An 18,980-nucleotide genomic window follows, 5' to 3' on the forward strand; every position below is an offset into this window, starting at 1 on the left:
CTGTGCCCAAGAGCATTGGGCAACAGGAACGGAACGGACGGTCTGGGTAGCGCGGTGTGCCAATCACACAAAAGAGTATCGAGGCCAACGTCCAGACCGAAAGCCAGGGGGGCCTGGGCTGCCGCCATTTACTACCTAGGTATGTTAGCGACACAAAACAGTTAGGCGCCAATGTCTCAAGTATGATTGATGCGTTGTCCAACTATGTCCACTATTACTCGAACCACATAACAAACATGATCGTGTGTGTGCGTCACCGGTGGCCTAGTACGCGGTTGTCCATGCCGACCCTGGGGGGTATCTATTCTATGTCATTAGCTCCGTGTCCCATTCATCCCATGTTTGGTCTCTGTCTCTCCCGCTCTCCCATTTCAACCCGCCCGTTCCCGGTTGACAAGTCCGGAAGACAGAATCGGGTCCGCAACTCTTGGTACAGAGGCCCCATCTCGTAAAAGCTCTCGCCATCTTCGTATCGAGAACAAGGCGACCCCTCAATAGGAAGCAGCCAGTCGATGAGGTTATCTCCCATGACTGATTTCCAGTTGCGATAATAGCCTAGGTTCCATGGATTCTCGCCCATCTCGGTTTTGACAATGGCGAATGTCCGAATTGCGAGCTGATCCCGGGGAGAAGAGGACTCGGTCGTGATGGTCTGGAGCGTTGGCTTTGTTGTATCCGTGGATTTGGGCAAGGGGTAAGTGACGACGTTGTAGCTCTGACTTGGTCGCGTGCCTTGCGGGACCCGTATCGCGAGCTGGTGCACGACGTTCTTGGACTTAAGGTAGTCAATGGTCGTGAGGTTGACCAAGATGTAGCGCATCGACGTCGCCGTCATGGTGAAAGTGAATAAACCGAAAAGAGCGGCGACGGCCAGAGCACCAATGATAACACCGTCGATGCCCTCGTCGTTGCGAACTTTAGACTGGAAGCAAATGACGGCCGCGACGATGACGATGGCGCAATGTATAGCCGTATAAGAAGTAAATTGAACAAAGAATTTGAAGGCTATAGTTGTGTGATACTTAGCAACCAGAATCGAGGGAAGGGTTGGAGAATGTAGCGGGAGCCGAGACGTACAGGTTTCGGCCACTATACCACCCACCCATGGGCAGTAGTGATCCATTTTCTTGACACATCTTTCGATTTCACTGCAGTGATGTGCCCTGTCCATTTTCCAATTGCAACAAGAACTACACCATCGTGGCCGGCCATCTGTTTCGCAGACGAAGACATCCTTGCTGTAAAACTCCTCGAGCCCGGGGCTATCTGGGTTGTCATCTGGTCGTGCCTCGTATCTATTCGCAGCCTCGAGGTCCCGTTCTCGTCGGCTGCGCCCCTTTGCCTTCGCTTTCTGTTCGGTGGCTCTCGGGCCCAGCGGCGTCACTCCTGGGTCGAGCTGGATAACAAGGAATACTCGGAGGTATGTCGCGAGCATAAAAATCAGGAATATAAAGTGTAAAACAAGGAAAGCGATCGCGGTGCCGGGTTGCTGTTGTTCGGATAGGAAGAAGTCCACTGGCAAAATCAATCAGGCGACAAAGAAATCTTGGGAGAAAAGCAGAGGGTGATGGGTAGGGCATACCACAAACGCGCTTAACGACAACATAAGTTGTAAAGCCAACACAACCACCAAGAATGAGCGGAATAATGCGTGTCGCCCATCGCGTCTCTGCTCGATGAGCCGACACCATCGCGTTCCGGCGCGGCGCCGTCAGCGCAAAGCAATCCTGTGTTGGTTGGATGGAAGAGAAGGAGCGTGGAGAGAAACAAAGGAGATGCGATGGCTTCAAACAACAGCCGAGGCCGTGAAAGTAAATCGGCCCGGTGGCACGGAGATGCAGCGCATCCGATTGCCTGCACGCCGACCGGTTACCGGCGATGGCCAGGGGCGTCCGAGTGCATTGAAGGCGATGCACAGCGTGAGATGTTGGACTCGAACCGAAATGACGTTGTGTGGAGACAAGACCGGAATGATTGCCCCGGGAGAGCATGCCAAGCCAACTGTCAAGACGCTCTCATCGCCCCATAAATTCCCCATTCCGGAAGTATCAACGGCTTCGCTCCTATCATGGAATAATCTTCAACTACGATATGCCACTCACCGAAGCAGGGGGTAATGAACAAAATACAGCTCGTCGGGCGAGTCGATTTCCCCGTTTTATGTAGGAGGAGCTAGTTCCATACGAACGTCGAGCCACCAACTTAATGTCTTATGAGCCTGGGGTTTGCAACGACTCAAAAATTGAACGAGTCTGTTCCGAAAGGGGTCAATCAGGTTGAACGGATAACGAGCGCTTCAACCAAGTAAAGGACTGCCTGGGGATGCGGCTTGTTGAGGTAAGTCGCGTGTTGACGGTTCTTTCCCTTGAGCCAGTCCCCAACCCCCGATCCCCAGCACCGGGCCTAGTGGTGCTTTGAGCATGATATTGGCAACCTTGGATGCCAACAGTGCCGAAGTGACCCTTGAGGGCGAGTTCTGTTTGTTCGGTAAGGCTCTGTGCACGCGATTCTCGACGCCCAGTCTATATGACGTTTAAAAGTCACGGTATCGATGGATATCTCCTCCGATCACGTTGGTTCCAATCATTCCTTCTGGGTTGCAAGTTTCAATAACACACCGAGATAATTCTCTGACCAAAGGGGCGTTCGTTGAAGGGATACCAGCCCCTCCCAGCCGTCCCCCAAAGGCTGACAGTTCCCAACTAGCAAAACCATCTTGCTGAGATCATTATATGGATGGTCTTGGATACCGACGCCCAGGACCAGCCACGGCCAAATCGCGGCCAACACCGCTCAAGGCTCATTGACTAACGTGCGCGTGGCGTTGTTGGCTTTTTATAGCTGCTCCAGGCAACTGGCGGAAACTAACGCCACCGAACACACTTCTCCATGCACATGGGTCAGCGGCGAGATCTCAGCCGAGATGGAATAAGCAGACGACCGCGAGTAGGCTCATCGGCGTGACCATTCCGCGTTGTTGGCCTGAAGTGGCGGCCCGGTGGTAACAGAGCCGCATCGCAGCCGGACGGTATAAAGAGAAGGCCAGACTTCTAGAAACAGTTCATTTCTGCAACCTCGCTCGAACTGCCTACCTAGCTTCTAATGAAGCAACTGCGCGAGCGCGGCTTCACGCAACAGGTACGCACCTTCCGGAGCCCAGACTTCAAAAAGCTTCACGATAGCAAAGGGGGCATGGAATACGGCACTCAAAACCCCCACGGACAACCGAAACATCAGCGACAACCGGGAGTGTGCTTTTGCGCCGCCATGGACCAGACTGTTGACATCTCAAGACCGTGCTGCAGGGCCCCTTCTTAGAACTACTCCGGCTCTCTAAGGTGGTAGCTCTGGGGTTGCAAGTTCTACAATCTCCCCGTCTTCTGTGTTTCCTTCAGAGTAAAACTCGATCGAGCTGACAGGCAACAAGCAGCAAGCAACAAGGAACAACATAAAAAAAGCAATTTGGCAATGGCTCCAATGTCTGCGAGAGCAGCCCGATCCCGCTCTCGCCCATGATGGCGATATGCACTGCCTCGGGCGAGTTCATTCGGGCGAGTTCATCATCTCAGCCGTTTGGCCGTGCCACTTTGGCCACAAGCCGATCGCGGAAAAGGGTTTACCGAAGGGTCGCAAACCGCAATAATCCGTTCGGCAATTTGGGCAAACTGGAATGAAAGCTGTGGCAGTTTAGCTGAGCAAACGGGCCATCTCGACATCGGCCGGTTCCGCCCCTCGTTCAGGATTGTCGCGGCGACTCCTCTCCTCAACAACACCAGGGTTGGCGGACTGATCGGTTTCCTGACCGACGGTAATATGAAACGAAGCCGAATGCGACCTCCAAACGTCGCGTCATTGACGGAGCGCAGGGTTGACTCAGAGCCTGACGCGGGAGATGCATGCCCCCAGGCAGCATCATCAACACCGGGACGTAGGGAGGCAAGGCTGCAACTTTGCGGTGAAGCTGCCCGAAAGCAGTGCTTGTCTGTTTGGACTCTTTGGGGCATGTTCACGAATTCCTGCCTCAGCCACCGTCGGTTGTGCCTTGCGCGGAGCCAGCTAGGCGGGTATGGAGAAACTGCTCGGTCAACGAGCTCGATGTCGCACTTTGGTTGTGAGCCGGGCGCTTCAGGTTGGCGGGGGAGCTGGAACCAGGGCTGCAGGGCCACCCGCTTCATTCCTCCAAAAACGAGCCGGGGGTTTCTTGGCCAATGCGGATAAGCGCATGACACTTCGGATTGGTCAATCGTTCTGGGCGCGATGAGCAGGTGGGGCAACACCGCCGCCAAGACTTTTGGTTCATACTGTGTTCGCAGAGCCGCACACGTGCCGCATCAGCAGAGGAAAGTGCAAGTCCGGTCGGGCAGCGTCGGTTCCAGAGACGTCACCCCAAACTTTTGACGGCCCTTTGTCATTGGGTTTTCCCATGGAAGGAGCGAATCGCTGGTACTCGTCCTTGTCCTCGTCCTCCTCCACGTCCACGCTCACGCCGATGGTTACACGAACCCGGCCCCTCGCGATTACGGCGGCAGAGCAAAGGTGACCTGGACTTGGGATCGCTTGGTCCTTGACCGGCGACAACGTTCAACATCGATTTCGCGACTAGCTTCCTTGCCCCGGGCCCGCTCGGTCGACCGTTGTGGCTTGTCGGGCGCCTCGGGCCCGAATTTCAAGCTTGGGAGTCTCGAGTCTCGAGTCTCCCCCACTCCCCCCCCATGGTCACAATAACAAATTGTTGACCCCACTCAACAAGCAGGTTGCTCGTTCTTCTGTCTGCTGCGCCCACAGGCCACCGACTGAACTCTCCAATGGATCAGATCCTCTCCATCTTTGACCAGCATCGACTGGCTGACGGTTGCGCTGCTGTGTCTCCGGAGCCCGGACCCGGCCGTCGTCATCCAGGCATTTTTTAACGAGCAAGTGCTTCCCATTCTCCACAGATTTCAGGTGACTCCTTCACCGGATAGCGTCGCCTTTCATACGCTCGCCTCGTTCAAGCTTTGCAATTCCGTTTGCCTACTTTGCCCCTTGCCGGGTGGGCACGATGGCGGAGCGATGCAGTCGCCTAGCAAGCCCTGGACTCGCTCGACCTAGGCCCGCCAGTCTGCCCGGCAAGGGAGTTTCGCGGCCCATCGAGGCGACGGCATAAGTGTCCTTGTTTATTTTGTTGTGCCCCCAGAGTCACCAGTTGCTCGAAGCATATAAGCTCGAGCTCACATCCGACTCCGTGCTTGTCTATCTAGGTCCCCTATCAGCGTTCCTAGCTTCGTCAACATCATCTACATATTGCTTTAGTTCTCTCTGAATTTCCAACTCTTACAACACCAACATATTCACCGCAAACACATCTCGTGATCATCATGCCTAGAGAATCAAGCAGCAAGGGCTACGCAGAGCGCAAGTGGTATTGCGTAAGAGTTCAACACTTCGTGATGCAAGAAGGAACCTGGCACGCTAACACGGAAACAGCATGCCTGCGGCGACGGCCCTCTCAGTTGCCGGTTCGATGACTGGTGTCCGGTGTGCTCTCACGGATGCTGCAGAGATTGCGAGAAGGTCGTCATTACCTATCCCAATCGTTAAGAGGGATCAGCCACCCGTCAACAGGCTTCGGTACGAGGGCCATGGAGCCTCTCGTCCCTCGTCACAACACCATCGCCTTTTCATATACACATTGGATGTCTATTTATCGATTGAGTTGGTCACGGCCGGGTTGGATTGGTGGGGTTGTTTGGCTTGTAGTTGTCTCTTTCACCGGCATCACATATAGAGGGGATGGGAGGTTTTGCATTGCGAGCATTGGAAACTTGGAACACAGTACACCTTAGATTAGACACCCCAGGCATGGGCGCGAGCCTGAATTCTTCAGCGACAGGGGCAACTGTGGTACCTAGAGTGGGCTTTTCGTTGGTTTTAGGTAGCTAGATCTCCTAGTGCTTATAGATATCGTCATTCTTTATTGCCATTGACTGCTCATCCCATGGTAACGAGGCAGGCTACACTTGTTTCTACAGTCAATTTTCTCGGCTTCAACCTGGCCGCTGACGTGCTGCCGCAGTGATGTGGACAAGAAACAAAAAGACCCTTGCATGGGCAGCTGGGACGCGGCACAGACTAAGCAACAATATTTATCTACCGAGGTAAATATCTAGCTACCAGGATGCCCAGAATACCGAATTCAGTCACCGCATTTCCTGAACACTTGGTAGAACCTTATTTCAGCCCAGGCTGTTTCGTTATCCATGGTATCTACTTGTAGTCCCACTTGAGCATCAACTGTGCTATAAGCAAATTACACACCGCAATTAGCTAAACTGGAGAGGGACTCGGAGATTTCCCAACATCAAACTTCCATCAACACACAACTCTACATCTTTGCGTAAATAAATTGGTTGCACCCCCGCCCCTCCGCTGCTCCACCCCGGCCGGATCTGAACACCGGGGCGCCTGGGCAGGGTGGCAGGTGCACAGCCCGGCCGAACACACCCAAACCAGCTCGCTGATCCCCTGGTCCACGGGCTTGCGATGATGGGAATCATGGAAGCTGAATGACAGTATCACAACAGCAATGGAATTGGGTTGATCTGCATATGCATTGATTGGCATGGTAATCCAATTATCCAACCATCCAACCAATCACTAACCTGGATATTTACCGGATTGCCCAAACTGCCCCCGGCGCTCCCTGGCATCGGGACCTCGGTGTACCAAACCATGTGAGTGTGGCCTCCCCCCCTGCCCCCCCGTGCGCCCCGGGAAAACGGCATAGCCAGGTACATATATATGTACATACTGTGTATAGTTTGGTTAGACATTCCACGTGGCATTTCCCACCATGTTGCGTCGCCGGCAGGAGGTTGGGAAGGTAACCCCTCCCGTGTCTCGCTCGGTGAGCATACCTAGGTAATAGCTCGGTTCAAAATCGCTAGTGTTGACGTTTTGCACACCGAGCACGTCCCTTTTTGGAGGTTAAGCGATGCGCTGCTGTGGCCGCGCCGCATGCTGGGTTCATCATTTTGGTTGGGGAGGAAGCAACACCAATCACAAACATCACAAACCCTGGAGTGTCTGGTGGGAACGTTATGTTGAAAATGCCATTCCTGTCTTTGCCTAAAATGGATGATGACCCATGTTGAACGCCAGAAGGGAGAGGCCACGACGGCTTCTCTGGTTCCGCAATAATGAAAAAGAAATCCGATGTCCCCATCCCCCACAGGAACAATAATATGCATGGCATACCAAAGCAAACCTGTACCGTACCCTTGATATTTATCCCTCCAGCCCTCACCACACGACGAGAGTACCCCCCCCCCCCCCCCCCCTAACCTGCTACAAGGAAAACAGGTAACACCGAGTCTCCCCTCCTACCTCCCCCTTCGTTTCATTTCCCACCTATCCCCCCGTGTAATAGTAGCAACCGACTTGCAAGCAAAAGAACGCCAGAGCAAACCCGGGAATGTCACCCTTCCTTTGACGCCTATTCCTTCTGTCCTCCTGCCCCCTTTCGTATACACCAAGATTGTACACCTCGCTGTCGAAACGGCAGGTGTGATAATGCACCCCCGCCAGGCGAGCACCCTTCACCTTTTCACTCCACCTCCACCAAGCCAAGCAAAAGGCCAGACAGGCTTAGTTCACAACGGTAGCAACCAGCTTGAGCTTGGGCATAGGCTTCGCCGCGGCGGTCATCTTGACCGACTTGGCCGACGACGGGCTTCCGACAAGCAATCCTGACTCGAGGGCCTTGCGGGAGGGGGTTAACTTCCGCGAAGACGTCTTGCTGGCGCCTGACGAGATGGTCAACTTGGGCATGTCTTTCTTGGAGGAGACCGATGAAGTCGGCGTCGAGACAGCCTTGTCCGCGTTTTTCTGGGCGGGTAAAGAGGAACTGCCCGCCGCGACGATGGTCAGGCTCGGGCTGCGGGACGGGACGGCAGTTTTGGCCTTGGGTTTGGTGCTGACCACGACCGTTGTCTTCTTCCCGGGCCCTTTCTTGGAAGCGCCGCTGCCCAAGACCCGCCGGACCGTGGTTGACGTCTTCGCGGTCTTTGTGGTCGCCGTCTTGGTCACCTTGACTGCGATGGACTTCTTTTTCGTAGCCATAGAGATGCTTGCCACGCTGCGCTTGATCGTGGCCGCGCCATTGGCTGCTCCCTTGGCTGCGCCCTTTGCGACCTTGCGGGTCGCCGACGAGAGAGTCCGCTTGAGGCCGGTTGCCGCCTTGACCTTCTGCTTCTTGATCGGCTTGTCATCCTCTTCGTCGTCGCCGTCGAACTCAAAAGCGTCCTTGAGCTTCCGCTTGGTGGACGTTTTAGCGGATGGCTTGACGGACGTTTTGATGGTAGCTTTGGACGAAACCTTGGTCAAAACCCTGGATGTCTTGGAAGACGTCTTCTTTGTCTTCTTTTCCTCCTTGGGCGGCTTGGGCGCCTTCACCTCCTTGGGCTTGGGACCCAACACGCCCCTACAGTTGGGACTACCACAGAGGCACTTCTGCACGTTCTTAGCGGAGAAGGGGTCAAAGTTGTAGTCGTATGTGAGTTCCTCGCCCGTCATGATGGGGCGGTCTCCGGCGAAGAGGGCCATGCGCGGTTGGCCGGCCACAATCCACTTGATCATCCGGCAGTTAGGAGAGCATGAGTGGTTGACGAACCGCGCGATACTACCGGTGGTTGCGTCGATGATCATGTTCTGGTCAAAGGACATGAGGTAATAACACTGCAAAGGTCAGTCATCTATCTGGCACTTTTCAGGGGCCGATAGACAGGATAGAGAAGACTGACCTCATTATCCTTGTATTCCTCGTTCATCCGGCGCTCACACTCTGCTTCGGTAATGATCTCGCCAGTGTACTCCATGATGATCTGGTTTGCCTCGAAACAACGGTTGCTACGGACTCCGTAGCCACGGTCGCCCGTCTTGACAACCTCGACACCAACACGGTACCGGCCGCCCTTCTTGGTGCGCTCCTGCAAATCCTGGAACGCACGGTTCTGGCAGTGGGCCGTGCCAAAGTTGCAATTCGTGTCATCGCACTCGTACAGCATGATGCGGTTTTGACAGTCCTCATCGCAACCGTCTGCGGGCTGGCAAACGCATCTGGACGCGAAATCCCCAAAATGAGGCGTCTTTTTCCAGTATGAGGCTGCGTCTCCCACGAAGCGATCTGGAGAAAGAGTCAGTAAACACTCTGCCGTCAGACTGGTAGGACAACTCACTCTTCGTCATGGTGCGATACGCGGCGGGCTTTGGCTGGCCTGGCGGAAGGGGGTTGCAGACGTCAAAAGGCAGCTTGAAGTCCCGGCCGTTGATGAGGACACGCAGGCCGTTGTACATGGGCAGGGGAAAGGTGTGGTTAGGCTTGCTGCTCGGCAACAACTCTGGGAGCGCAGCCAGCTTCTTCTTTTCTTGAGAATTAAGGCCCTTGAAAATGTCCAAGGGTGTTTCCTGCCCTGCGTAGAGGCCCTTTTCAAGCCACTTCTTCGCACGGGGCTTCTTGACCGCGGGTGCAGCAGGTTTCTGCTCCTCGGCTGCAGGTTTCTCCTCGCCTTTGACAGCCTTCTCGTCAACCTTGACTTTCTTCAGGGGTGGCTGGGGTGCCGGGGTCTCCTGGGAAGGGTCGACCTCAACATATTTCCCGTTGCTCCAAACCGTGTACCGGACCGGGCGTGTGTCAATATGGGCAAACTCATTGGTGTCCTTCAATCGCATGAGCTCGCGAGGTAGTCGGCTAACCGCCTTGTCGACCGCCTTTTTACCCCGCTTGCCCAGGGCGGACAGCTTGGTAGTGATGGTCTCGGTAGAAGCGCCGGAAAGACGCGTCGTGCGACGCGTCAAATGCGCTGGCGCAGGGCTCAAAGACGATTTCTTAGCGATCCGCGCGCTTTTCGGGGTATGGAGGACCGCGCTTGACCGCTTGACTCTTGACGCGTCAACTTCGGTTTTGGTCGTTTGGCTGGCTTTTGCCAGCGCATCGCTCAATTTTGTCGCGTCCAAATCGCCAAAATCTGCTGTTGTCCCATCCGAGATAGTGCGCCGTCGCTTTTCTAGCACTGTATCTCCCTTTGACCTGCGTCTCCCGTGCACGTCGGTGCCCATGAGCTTGGAGAGGTTGTAAACGGGGAGGCTGGATCGGGCTCGTCGGGGTCGACTAGCGGGTGACAGTTCAGGTGGTGGCGGTTCTGCGACAACAATGGCATCGTCGGCTATCGGGGTCTGCTGACCGGACTTTTGCTGCTCAATCTCGGTTTCGAGGCTAGAAGTGACAGTGATGACGGCTTCGATGTTGGACGCGATGGTGGTGTCTGACTTGGGGTGGTCTGGCTCTGAGGCCAACGACATGCTGTCGGCGGATACGGTGGTCGGAGGGGTGGAACTCATCGACGTGAAATTCGACGAGGCCGAATCTGTTGCATCGCTACTTGAGAAGCTCGACCCGCATAGTAACAGCGAGTCAAGCTCCGCAATTATTGGGGCTGCCTCAATGGCGGCCATTGTTGTGGGTGGTTATAGTAGGAGTAGAAGGTTGGATGCGAGATGATGAGGCTGGTTAAGGTTGGTTCGTGATGTTTGGTCGGCAGAATGCAGGAATGCAGGAAATGCAAACGCGTGGGACAGGGCGAGTCAGCTTCTCAGCAAGGCGGCTTGAGCTGAGTGAGTGGTCGGTTTATGCGGGCCGCGTTGATGTGGCGCGGGACCGATGCAACAAAAGAAGAAAAGGGTGAGGTGTAAGACGAGCAATGGAGATGGGGAAGCTCCAAAAGAAAAGTGGTATTAGTGCCCTGCACGGTTGCAAGCGAGGACGCAAGGGTGAAAGGGTGAAAGTGTGAAAGTGTGAAAGTGTGAAAAAGGCAAGTGGATGATCAATTGCAAGACAACGCGTCAGGATGGCGACGTGTGCGGAGTCTGCAACAGGCAAGGTAGTTGTGTGCAAATGGCTGCGGGAACAATACCCACATCAGTAAATAGCTGTGGTCGGGAGGACAGGGGTGGGGAGCGAAGGTGTGAGCGGTTTGGGGAAGAGAAAAGGGAAGCGGGTTGGGTTGAGCGGGAAGAAGAGCCAGGGGGGGCCAACGGTATTTAAACCAGAGATCGAGGGGGAACGTGCCCCCTTCCATCACCCCCATCAAATAATCAGGATGCAGCACGAGAGGACTACCTACCTAACCTTGCCTCATGTCAAACTGAGACTCCTTCCCTGACACTCACACAGACATCACATGTTCCTCTTTGCGTTTCCCCCTCCCCTTTAACCCCCCTCCCCCTCCTGCATGAAGACATCCGTCTTTTGACAATCGCTATGGTACATACAGAACCTTATGTGTGCACCAAAGTCTATCTACCTCCCTAGTGAGACAGCCTCCTCAGGCAGCCTTGTGATCGGGCGGTGGTGGACAGTCGCCATATAGGGTTCTCATAGGCCTACCGACAAAGTTGTATAGTCTGGATAGGATACTGTGTTTAAACATGTGCCAACATTTTCTTTGTTGGGATGGTATGGTGCCCGGTGTTTGGTTGTTTTCTGTCGTGGACGGATTGGATTGCAGATTACCCGATCTGGAAGTGTTGCCTCGAGATTTGGTTTGTGGAGAGGGGAGCCAGCGTCATGTGTGTAGGAGGCGGCGAGCCTGGGCCGGCTCGGGTTGGACCGGAGGCCAAAGGGGGTAGGGACCTGTGGACTCGACAAGGTGGTAACTAGGTAGGTAACCTCCAGATCAGACTCCTCTGCAGTGCACCGATCGCCAGCAATGACCGCATTGGCATTATCCCCCAAACCACACCATAGTTAGGGCCCTTGAAATGTTCAGGTTTCGCTTTCGAGAACGTCCAATACCCCTTTCTTCACTTTCGTACCCGGAGGGAACCGATCCGTGTTCACCACCCCTCCACTACCCCTGCTACCCACGAAGCCTCCTTGGGCGTGCGATGCAATGATCCTCCGCATTTCATCACTGGGATCATTGACTCCATCTGCGCCAGTCAGGGTTGTCATAACCACTCACTCCCCTGAATGTCCACTTACCCGGGACGGAAATATCTACACTGCAGGTTTCCGGGAGTTAAAGCACCTCATATGACTACTTTTGACTAGGATGTGCCGGCTCCGCCTCGAACGGTGAGCCATTCAATGTCGGGATGTTGAGGTTGCCACTCGTTTCGGCCGTTGTGACGAGACCCTCATGTTCCCGGGCTGAAGCCCGAAACTGCGGGGCTATGACACCCAGAGGTGCAAACCAGGGAATCACGGCCAATGAAGCTCACTCGACAACTTGTATCTGTTTGCCGAGTGTCGAGTTTGGGTTTTTTTAAGTCAAGGTTATCCAATTACTTCCCGAGTACTCCGCAGGTCGAGCAAGCGGCGCTGAGAACACCCTAAGCCACTTTACTCTTCTTTTTTACATACATGTATTCACCACCTGGATCCTCATCGGGCTGCAGTTACACGTAGGCTAAGCCAGGGACTTCCACTAGCCACGAGCGTGTATGAGTCGCAGTCTTCATTGCTACTAGAACCGAGTTCGGTGAACCAGAATCGAGACTTGCTACGACAGCGTGTCCCCGTCTGAAGCGTGGACTGCAATGTCGTGTAGTGTTGCAGGATTATAGGGCCCCAACGCAATGCACCCAGTCAAGAATCGTTAGATCTTTTGCCAAGTTGGCATTCGAAGCTCTTGTCGGGTTCAAATCAGGATAGCAACATCGTGTTCTCTTGTGACCCCTGCGGCTGGCCTCCGCGACTGCATCCCGTTCCTGGATAGAATCCCACCATCGCTCTTATGACAAGTGACAGTACAGCTAAACTTTGGCAAGAGACTCACTTTCTAGAGTTGCCATCACCCTTGTCCCTCAGGTTCCGTCCCTGGAAATTGCACGTCCCTTGAGATGCAGCGCCGCCTAGGCAAGGTACCGTCTAGGCAACGCACACCGGAAGCGCTTGCAGATACATAGCTACTTCCCGTAGTTGACGACCCCATATATTGATTACGAGGGGTACCAGATAACCATTTCCCTGTCCCGCTCGGCTCAAACCCATGATTGACGAGTCATGGACACTCAAGGTCACAGCTCCAGGCATCATCAGGCAGTATTTGGCAGATATTTGGGTGTCTTTACTCCCGTTACTGTAATAAATTTAGTACTCTCCCATTTTATCTCATTCTATTCACGGAATCACGGTTCTTCATACTTCGCAAGTCTGTGTTAGGTACCCATGCCGCTTCAATGCCTCGCGAGCTTCATCATCACCTCGGGGCTCCTGGCTTGCGCACTGGCGAGAACCCGAGCTTAAGGTTTGCCTATGGTAAACTGAGCATTCACAACTTGCGGAAGAAAGGCCTCTTGCTTTACGATACCAGCACCTAACTAAATACTAACTGCTGTTGTTTATGCGATCCATGCGACGAAGGACACGTTACGAAACTACAAACTATTCGTCTTCCCGATCGTAGGTAGACTAGCTGTAGAAGACGTAGAAAAACAATCTTTACGATTAGAGCCTTAAAAGGTTTGAAGTCGACATTCTTGAATCGCATCCTCGCGCGAGTTCGGGGATTGCAAGAAATGTAACCGTGAAATTGATCTCGGGAAACCATCGGGGATGATGCACAAGAGCGCCTTTTGTCGCTGTCAACTTTGGATAATACAGATTCTGCCAAAAGTACGACACTGAAGATACTGTTCCCTCATATATCGAACCTGTCGGAAATAGGAGAGCTCATCTGTTGATTTTAGCTTGTCGTGATTAAAGTTGGCACGGCGTATGTGGCGCTATAGACCGAATTTAACGGTACAACGAGACTTTCCATCAAAATATAATACCGCCATAATTCAGATCTGATAGCATCAGCAAGACCCTTACAATGGTGGGTCGTCGAACCCCAAATCCTCGGGATCGTTGAAGTCAGTTATTGAGAAGCACGGACCACATGGTGTTTTCAACCCCTGCATCACATGGTGCGCGCCAGCCAGAAAGAAGGAAGCTGAAAGCTTGGCGAGCTCAGATCGCGCCGCGACCCCACCCGCAGCTCGCGGTTGCCAAGACATTCGAAAGCTCCACTATCGTGGGGTCGGTCCGCTCCCTGCCAACCCCGAGAATTTGGCACCTGCAATACAGTTTGAAGTCGGCTCTGGTCAACGAACCCCACCACCTGTGACAACCGAACGAGCAGACAAACGAGCGAACAAACAAGCAGACCTCGCAGAGATCCCCGACCTCCAATTTGCCGGAGTCCTCTCATACCACCTACGATTCCCCCGCACCTCGACCACCAACCCACCGAAACCTTCACAACCCCTCTCCCTCTGATCCAACCCCCCAAAACCCATCAAAAACAACAAACAATGGCGGACCGACCCCACCGAGGCGGGCACGGCGGCGGCTCCCGGGGTGGCCGTGGCGGGCGTGGAGGAGGAGGCCGGGGCGGCGGCGGCGGCGGCGGCGGACAGGGCCAGGGGCAGGACAAGGAGCGGCCGAAAAAGGAGAACATCCTGGATCTGAAGAAGTACATGGACAAGCGGATCACGGTCAAGTTTAATGGCGGGCGGGAAGGTTCGTTTATTGTCCCCCCTCCCCCCAGGTGGTGGTGAAGTGAAGTGGTGAAGGGGTTGGCTGGGCTAACAGACTCGGTTGGTTACGGGGGCATCTAGCGACAGGTGTGTTGAAGGGGTATGATGCGCTGATGAACTTGGTTTTGGACGAGGTGGAGGAGCTTCTAAGAGGTGAGGCCCCTCTTATTTTGCCCCGATTGCACCGTGTTGGCGCTGGGATGCGGAAGTTGGGATGCTGACCGGTTTTGTGATTTGGCAGATGACGAGGGCAACGAGATGACCAGGCCGCTCGGGTTGGTGGTGGTGCGTGGTACGCTGCTCGTGGTGCTCAGTCCGGTCGACGGGAGCGAGGTGATAGCGAATCCCTTCCTTCAGGCGGAAGAGGAGTGAAGACTGCATCCGTCTTACGGGTGTAAGGTCGGGAGTTTTGTGGCCGCTGCCTGGGGCCCAACGACAAAAGGGCAGGATATTTCTGCCTTACCTATGGAATGGAAGGGTTGCCTGGCCTGAGCTGGCAATGGCGCCTCAGGATTATATTCTCAGGAACAGCCTACACCCAAGGGCGAGTAAGCTTCTCACTATAGCTTCTTGTTCCATGCTATCCCAGCGCAGATGGATGCTGTTCATCTTGACTGGGGGGTCATGGCCTCTTAAGAAAGCCGACATGAACGGCCCCGCCTGACACAGTTGTTACTTTAAGTTGGCCACAGCAGATTGGAGCTCGAAGCCTTTGACCGATATTGAGAATACATCATGAAATTTTGTTCTGTTATGCAGCCGCTACACGGTACACGACCACTAGTCAACAACCACTGATACCGTTGGATAGTTATATACGCTCACTGTTGCTCGCTCGCCCGTCCCTCCACCACCGTACGAACCGAGCTGCAACGTGTTGCGGCCTTCCAATTTACCTGTTTTTCCTCCCCATTTATTGGCATGCATTGTCTTGCAAGCAGTCCTGCCTGGTTATATCCCAGATCAAAAACCCTTTATCATAAACCATACTAGAGATCATTGCCCCTGTACCACGGTTGGATCGTACTCCGAAGGACACTAAATATCGGCCTGGTGGTCCACCCATGCTAAGACCCGTCGCCGCCACCCTGGCCTTGGTATCGGGGCACTCGCTAGGCCATCGTCGCTTTCTCGGTTCAACTCCGTTGAGTTAGGCACAGCTGGAACAGCCCCTGGTCGAGTAGAGTCTGGGAGAGCTGGTGTAGCCGGCTTCGGACCGTACTTTCCCGGAAACAGCTTGCTCGGATCAGGTAGAGCGGGAACAATGACGGTCGGTTTAGGGTTTACTAAAGCAGGCCCCTCCGAATCACTCGATGCCAGGCCATTTCTTGCTGGAGATGGCTGTGCCGAGTTGGGCGCAGCCCGAATCGTTTTCGCTGGGACCAAGCTCGTGGAGGCAGACCTGATCGAATCACCCCTTTCCCGATCGATCGTCGCCGTATCGTACCTCGCCGGTTTGCTGCTTGCTGGCACACCTCTTGCCAACTCGTTCTTCTCCGTCTCCTCTTTCACCGTCTCCTCTCCCGCCTGCTCAAATCGCCCTGTTCCCCCCTTTTGTAAAACACCACTCGCCAATGCAGTCACATCCGGAACGGCCCTCACCGGAATATCCCTCTGCGAGAAAAGGCTTAGGGACGCGGGCTTCACCGGACCGGCCCGTGCTGGTTGAACCTTCACAACACCAACCCATGGTGGGTCAGTCCTCAACAAAGCACGCCTCAGACGGTTGCGTTGCATTATAGTACCACTCAATGAAATAGAGCTAAGCGAAGCAGATCTCAGCGGAGCGAATCTCGTCGAAAAATGCTTCGGTGGAACGGAGACCTTCGAAGGGGGCCTCCACAACACCGGCGCCATCGGCAGTTTCACCGCCTAGTTGTTCGCCCCGGGGGCGCCGGTCTTGCTGTGTTTCACGAGTTCGTTAAACGCGCGGTCAAACATTTGCTTGAGTTCCCGGTAGCTGAGCACAAATACGGTCTCGTTGTCGCGGCTGGTCAGGACGACCATCTCGTCGATGCCTGCGTCGAGCTTGCTAAGGCAGCTCAGCATGTGACCCACAGCAAGATTGGGTTTCCCGTCAGCCTCGACTCGGTGGAACACATAGTCGCGGAAGAGCTTGAGCTGGTACCGCTCGCCCGTCTCGGACCAGCTCTGCGCGCCGCCGGGCTCGGCGCGCTCGATGATCGTCATGAGCTTCATCATACTGCGGGCGATGCGGCCGTTTTCTAGCTCTCTCGCAAGATGGAATTGCTTTTCGTCGCCGTCCTGGAGAGCAAGATCGAAGAAAGCCGTCATGTGTGTGGCAATGCCGCTGATGAAGTTCTCGATGCTTTTGGACTCGCCTGGATTTGACGGTGCTATGAGCCATGCCACGGCGTCTTTGAGGTTTGCCGAATACTTCGTGACCAGGCTGTCGAGGGCGACTTGGATGTTGTTCAGGTGAGCGGGTGGAGCACCGGTCGCTAGGGCGAGTATGAGCTTGCCAAATTTGACGAGATCCTCCTGTTGCAGCTCTGCAACCGATTTAGTGTTGCTCTCGAACTGGACCACGTCCAAAATGGAGCAAGCCGAGAGCCGAATGCGGTTATTGTCCGAAAGAATGATCTTGCTTGGCTCAAGGCACCGAGCTGCAAGCTTGTTCGAGTGGATGGTCTTGAGTGCGTTTGTGATCTGGCAGATGTAGCCCCAGAGGACATTCTCCGGTACGGCGCTGGGTGCTCTATACCGGTTGCCGTGAGTGGGCTGGAGGTGGTGTTCCTGCAGCGTTTTCGAAAGTGGATGGTAATCGTATGCGAAAATCAGGGAGCTATCGCCGAACTCCCTGGTAGTGAACGCTTCATGGACCGTCACGACATTGCCGTTCTTGATCTTCTTCCATTCCTTCATGACAGTGAGGATGGCCTTTTCGTTGGTTAACCGGTAGCCTAACACGGGAGGGTTAGCAAGTGATCGTCTGATGTAAATCTGGGAAGCTTTTGCTGCTTCGGACCTTCGAGCCTTCTGAGGGCGTAATGTCTCCCGGTTCGGCTATTTTGGGCCTTGTATACCCAACTTGGATACCCAAACGAGGATGTGTTCTTCCTATTATTGGTGTCTAGAGGAAACAAGGAATGCCATCGTTCGAGTTGAGGCAGCCCGGAATCTGGTATCTTTAGCAAACGTGAGGATGGGATGATGGAACTCGGGACAACTTACTAGGCATCACCTGCTGGGTGGCGAACATCTTCTTCTGGAGCTCTTCTCGCATCTTGGCTGGTATGAAGAAGTCATAGGTTGCCCGCTGCCATGGCTGCAGTTCTTGCCGGTAACTATCATGCGGCTGGTAAAGGTGGTAGTTTGGCGGTTGGAGCGGTCCGGCGGGAAAGGACCCGTGCTGCGGATAGAATTGAGCCCCAGGGCCCGCGAGGGAGTTGTGGTCAGAGGCGTAGAGGTTATATTGCCCAGCGGAGGGTAATGTTGAGCTCAAGGAACCCATGGTTGTGAAAGGATCACTGTAGATACCATTTTCTTGCGGCACGCCATTAGAATTCTGATCCAGGATTAGTAGATGTTTTGTTTTCCATGAACTTGGGACATTACGGTGTTGCCGATATCGTAATTCTGCGGGGTGAACTCCCGGATCGCGGCCGGGTTAAACACCGAAGCCTCGGCGGTTTGCTGCAGGTTTGGTGCTGGCATATGATTAGGGATAGGACGGCCAGTTCGGGTCGTAATCAACTTACTGCCAGCCCCGCGGGGTGTAAATGGAGCCGCATTCGCGGCTTGTGAGGATAGGGTAGTTTTCTTTGCGATTACCTGCGGTTGGCTTGATGGTGTGAAAGCAGGGGAGTCGACGTTAAATGTCTTCTTCGAACTAGGAGGAGGTTAGACAGGTGAAGGATGGTTGTGCGACTAAAATCATGATCTAGACCATGTGGCCCTCGAGCTACAGCCTCGGGTACGCCTCGGATCATGGCGGCGAGCCGAAGCCCACCATTGAATTCTCTAGAGCATAATCATCGGGGTGCCACCGTGTGTCTCCTTGCTCTCTGCTCTGTACACCGGCGGCAAACCCCATCAAACGCATGTAGAACACCAGAGGTGGGCTCGAGACCATTGGGTTGGCAGCGAGCATTGGCCGCGGTGAACGGTTCCTGAGCCATCCACTTACAAATCTGCTTGGGGTGAAGGGTTTTTGTTTTGATCATGATTGAAGGTACAGCCTTGGTCCTCGTAGCGGCAATTGCCATAGATGAGAATATTGCGACAGAGCGTATCCTTGTTTTCTACGAGTTGTCCGTCAGCGAAAGAGACCCCTGCGATGTCGGAGAGAACCGACCTCGGCCTTTGGATCTGGGTGAGCCGACCTGGCGGCGGAGGTCATTCGGGGGATATCGTGTCGCGGCCATGGTGGGTGCTCGGTCAATTCAAGGAGAAGG

General features: G+C 54.4%; 5 protein-coding genes across 5 annotated transcripts; 1 reads left to right on the forward strand and 4 right to left on the reverse strand.

The window, feature by feature from the left end:
• Nucleotides 1-331: 331 nt before the first annotated feature.
• On the reverse strand, nucleotides 332-1,691 carry F5144DRAFT_493937 (DHHC palmitoyltransferase-domain-containing protein; the record flags this gene model as incomplete). The annotated part of the gene is made up of 3 exons (XM_066786009.1): nucleotides 332-1,005; nucleotides 1,078-1,515; nucleotides 1,583-1,691. The coding sequence occupies 3 exons, from the start codon at nucleotides 1,689-1,691 to the stop codon at nucleotides 332-334; spliced, it is 1,221 nt and encodes a 406-aa protein (XP_066642093.1).
• A 1,748-nt stretch (nucleotides 1,692-3,439) lies between these two features.
• F5144DRAFT_321591 (uncharacterized protein) lies at nucleotides 3,440-4,302 on the reverse strand. Its single transcript, XM_066784051.1, has one exon. It carries the CDS (start codon nucleotides 4,173-4,175, stop codon nucleotides 3,561-3,563), a length of 615 nt encoding a protein of 204 aa, XP_066642094.1. The 5' UTR covers nucleotides 4,176-4,302; the 3' UTR covers nucleotides 3,440-3,560.
• A 3,043-nt stretch (nucleotides 4,303-7,345) lies between these two features.
• Nucleotides 7,346-10,673, reverse strand: F5144DRAFT_321631 (uncharacterized protein). Its single transcript, XM_066784052.1, has 3 exons — nucleotides 9,216-10,673; nucleotides 8,781-9,163; nucleotides 7,346-8,715 (listed from the first exon to the last, which is right to left on the reverse strand). Exons 1-3 carry the CDS (start codon nucleotides 10,489-10,491, stop codon nucleotides 7,627-7,629), a joined length of 2,748 nt encoding a protein of 915 aa, XP_066642095.1. The 5' UTR covers nucleotides 10,492-10,673; the 3' UTR covers nucleotides 7,346-7,626.
• A 3,412-nt stretch (nucleotides 10,674-14,085) lies between these two features.
• Nucleotides 14,086-15,306, forward strand: F5144DRAFT_537377 (uncharacterized protein). Its single transcript, XM_066787074.1, has 3 exons — nucleotides 14,086-14,545; nucleotides 14,644-14,715; nucleotides 14,804-15,306. The coding sequence occupies exons 1-3, from the start codon at nucleotides 14,338-14,340 to the stop codon at nucleotides 14,932-14,934; spliced, it is 411 nt and encodes a 136-aa protein (XP_066642096.1). The 5' UTR covers nucleotides 14,086-14,337; the 3' UTR covers nucleotides 14,935-15,306.
• A 1,128-nt stretch (nucleotides 15,307-16,434) lies between these two features.
• F5144DRAFT_594650 (PAB-dependent poly(A)-specific ribonuclease subunit PAN3) lies at nucleotides 16,435-18,950 on the reverse strand (the record flags this gene model as incomplete). The annotated part of the gene is made up of 7 exons (XM_066790605.1): nucleotides 16,435-17,486; nucleotides 17,552-17,704; nucleotides 17,758-18,091; nucleotides 18,142-18,233; nucleotides 18,285-18,415; nucleotides 18,713-18,827; nucleotides 18,881-18,950. The coding sequence occupies 7 exons, from the start codon at nucleotides 18,948-18,950 to the stop codon at nucleotides 16,435-16,437; spliced, it is 1,947 nt and encodes a 648-aa protein (XP_066642097.1).
• Nucleotides 18,951-18,980: the final 30 nt, after the last annotated feature.

The sequence above is a fragment of the Chaetomium tenue genome (genome assembly GCF_020726465.1).
Source record: "Chaetomium tenue strain MPI-SDFR-AT-0079 chromosome Unknown F5144scaffold_5, whole genome shotgun sequence".
Lineage (NCBI taxonomy): Eukaryota > Fungi > Ascomycota > Sordariomycetes > Sordariales > Chaetomiaceae > Chaetomium > Chaetomium tenue.

Bases quoted from the DNA above. Each gene is read 5' to 3' on its own strand.
- F5144DRAFT_321591 (XM_066784051.1), bottom strand. From the start codon at position 4,175: ATGAAGCGGGTGGCCCTGCAGCCCTGGTTCCAGCTCCCCCGCCAACCT.
- F5144DRAFT_321631 (XM_066784052.1), bottom strand. From the start codon at position 10,491: ATGGCCGCCATTGAGGCAGCCCCAATAATTGCGGAGCTTGACTCGCTG. The intron at 9,164-9,215 runs GTGAGTTGTCCT...CTCTTTCTCCAG, and splicing joins GTATCGCACCATGACGAAGA to ATCGCTTCGTGGGAGACGCA. The intron at 8,716-8,780 runs GTCAGTCTTCTC...TGACCTTTGCAG, and splicing joins AGGAATACAAGGATAATGAG to TGTTATTACCTCATGTCCTT.
- F5144DRAFT_537377 (XM_066787074.1), top strand. From the start codon at position 14,338: ATGGCGGACCGACCCCACCGAGGCGGGCACGGCGGCGGCTCCCGGGGT. The intron at 14,546-14,643 runs GTTCGTTTATTG...GGGGGCATCTAG, and splicing joins GTTTAATGGCGGGCGGGAAG to CGACAGGTGTGTTGAAGGGG. The intron at 14,716-14,803 runs GTGAGGCCCCTC...GTGATTTGGCAG, and splicing joins GGTGGAGGAGCTTCTAAGAG to ATGACGAGGGCAACGAGATG.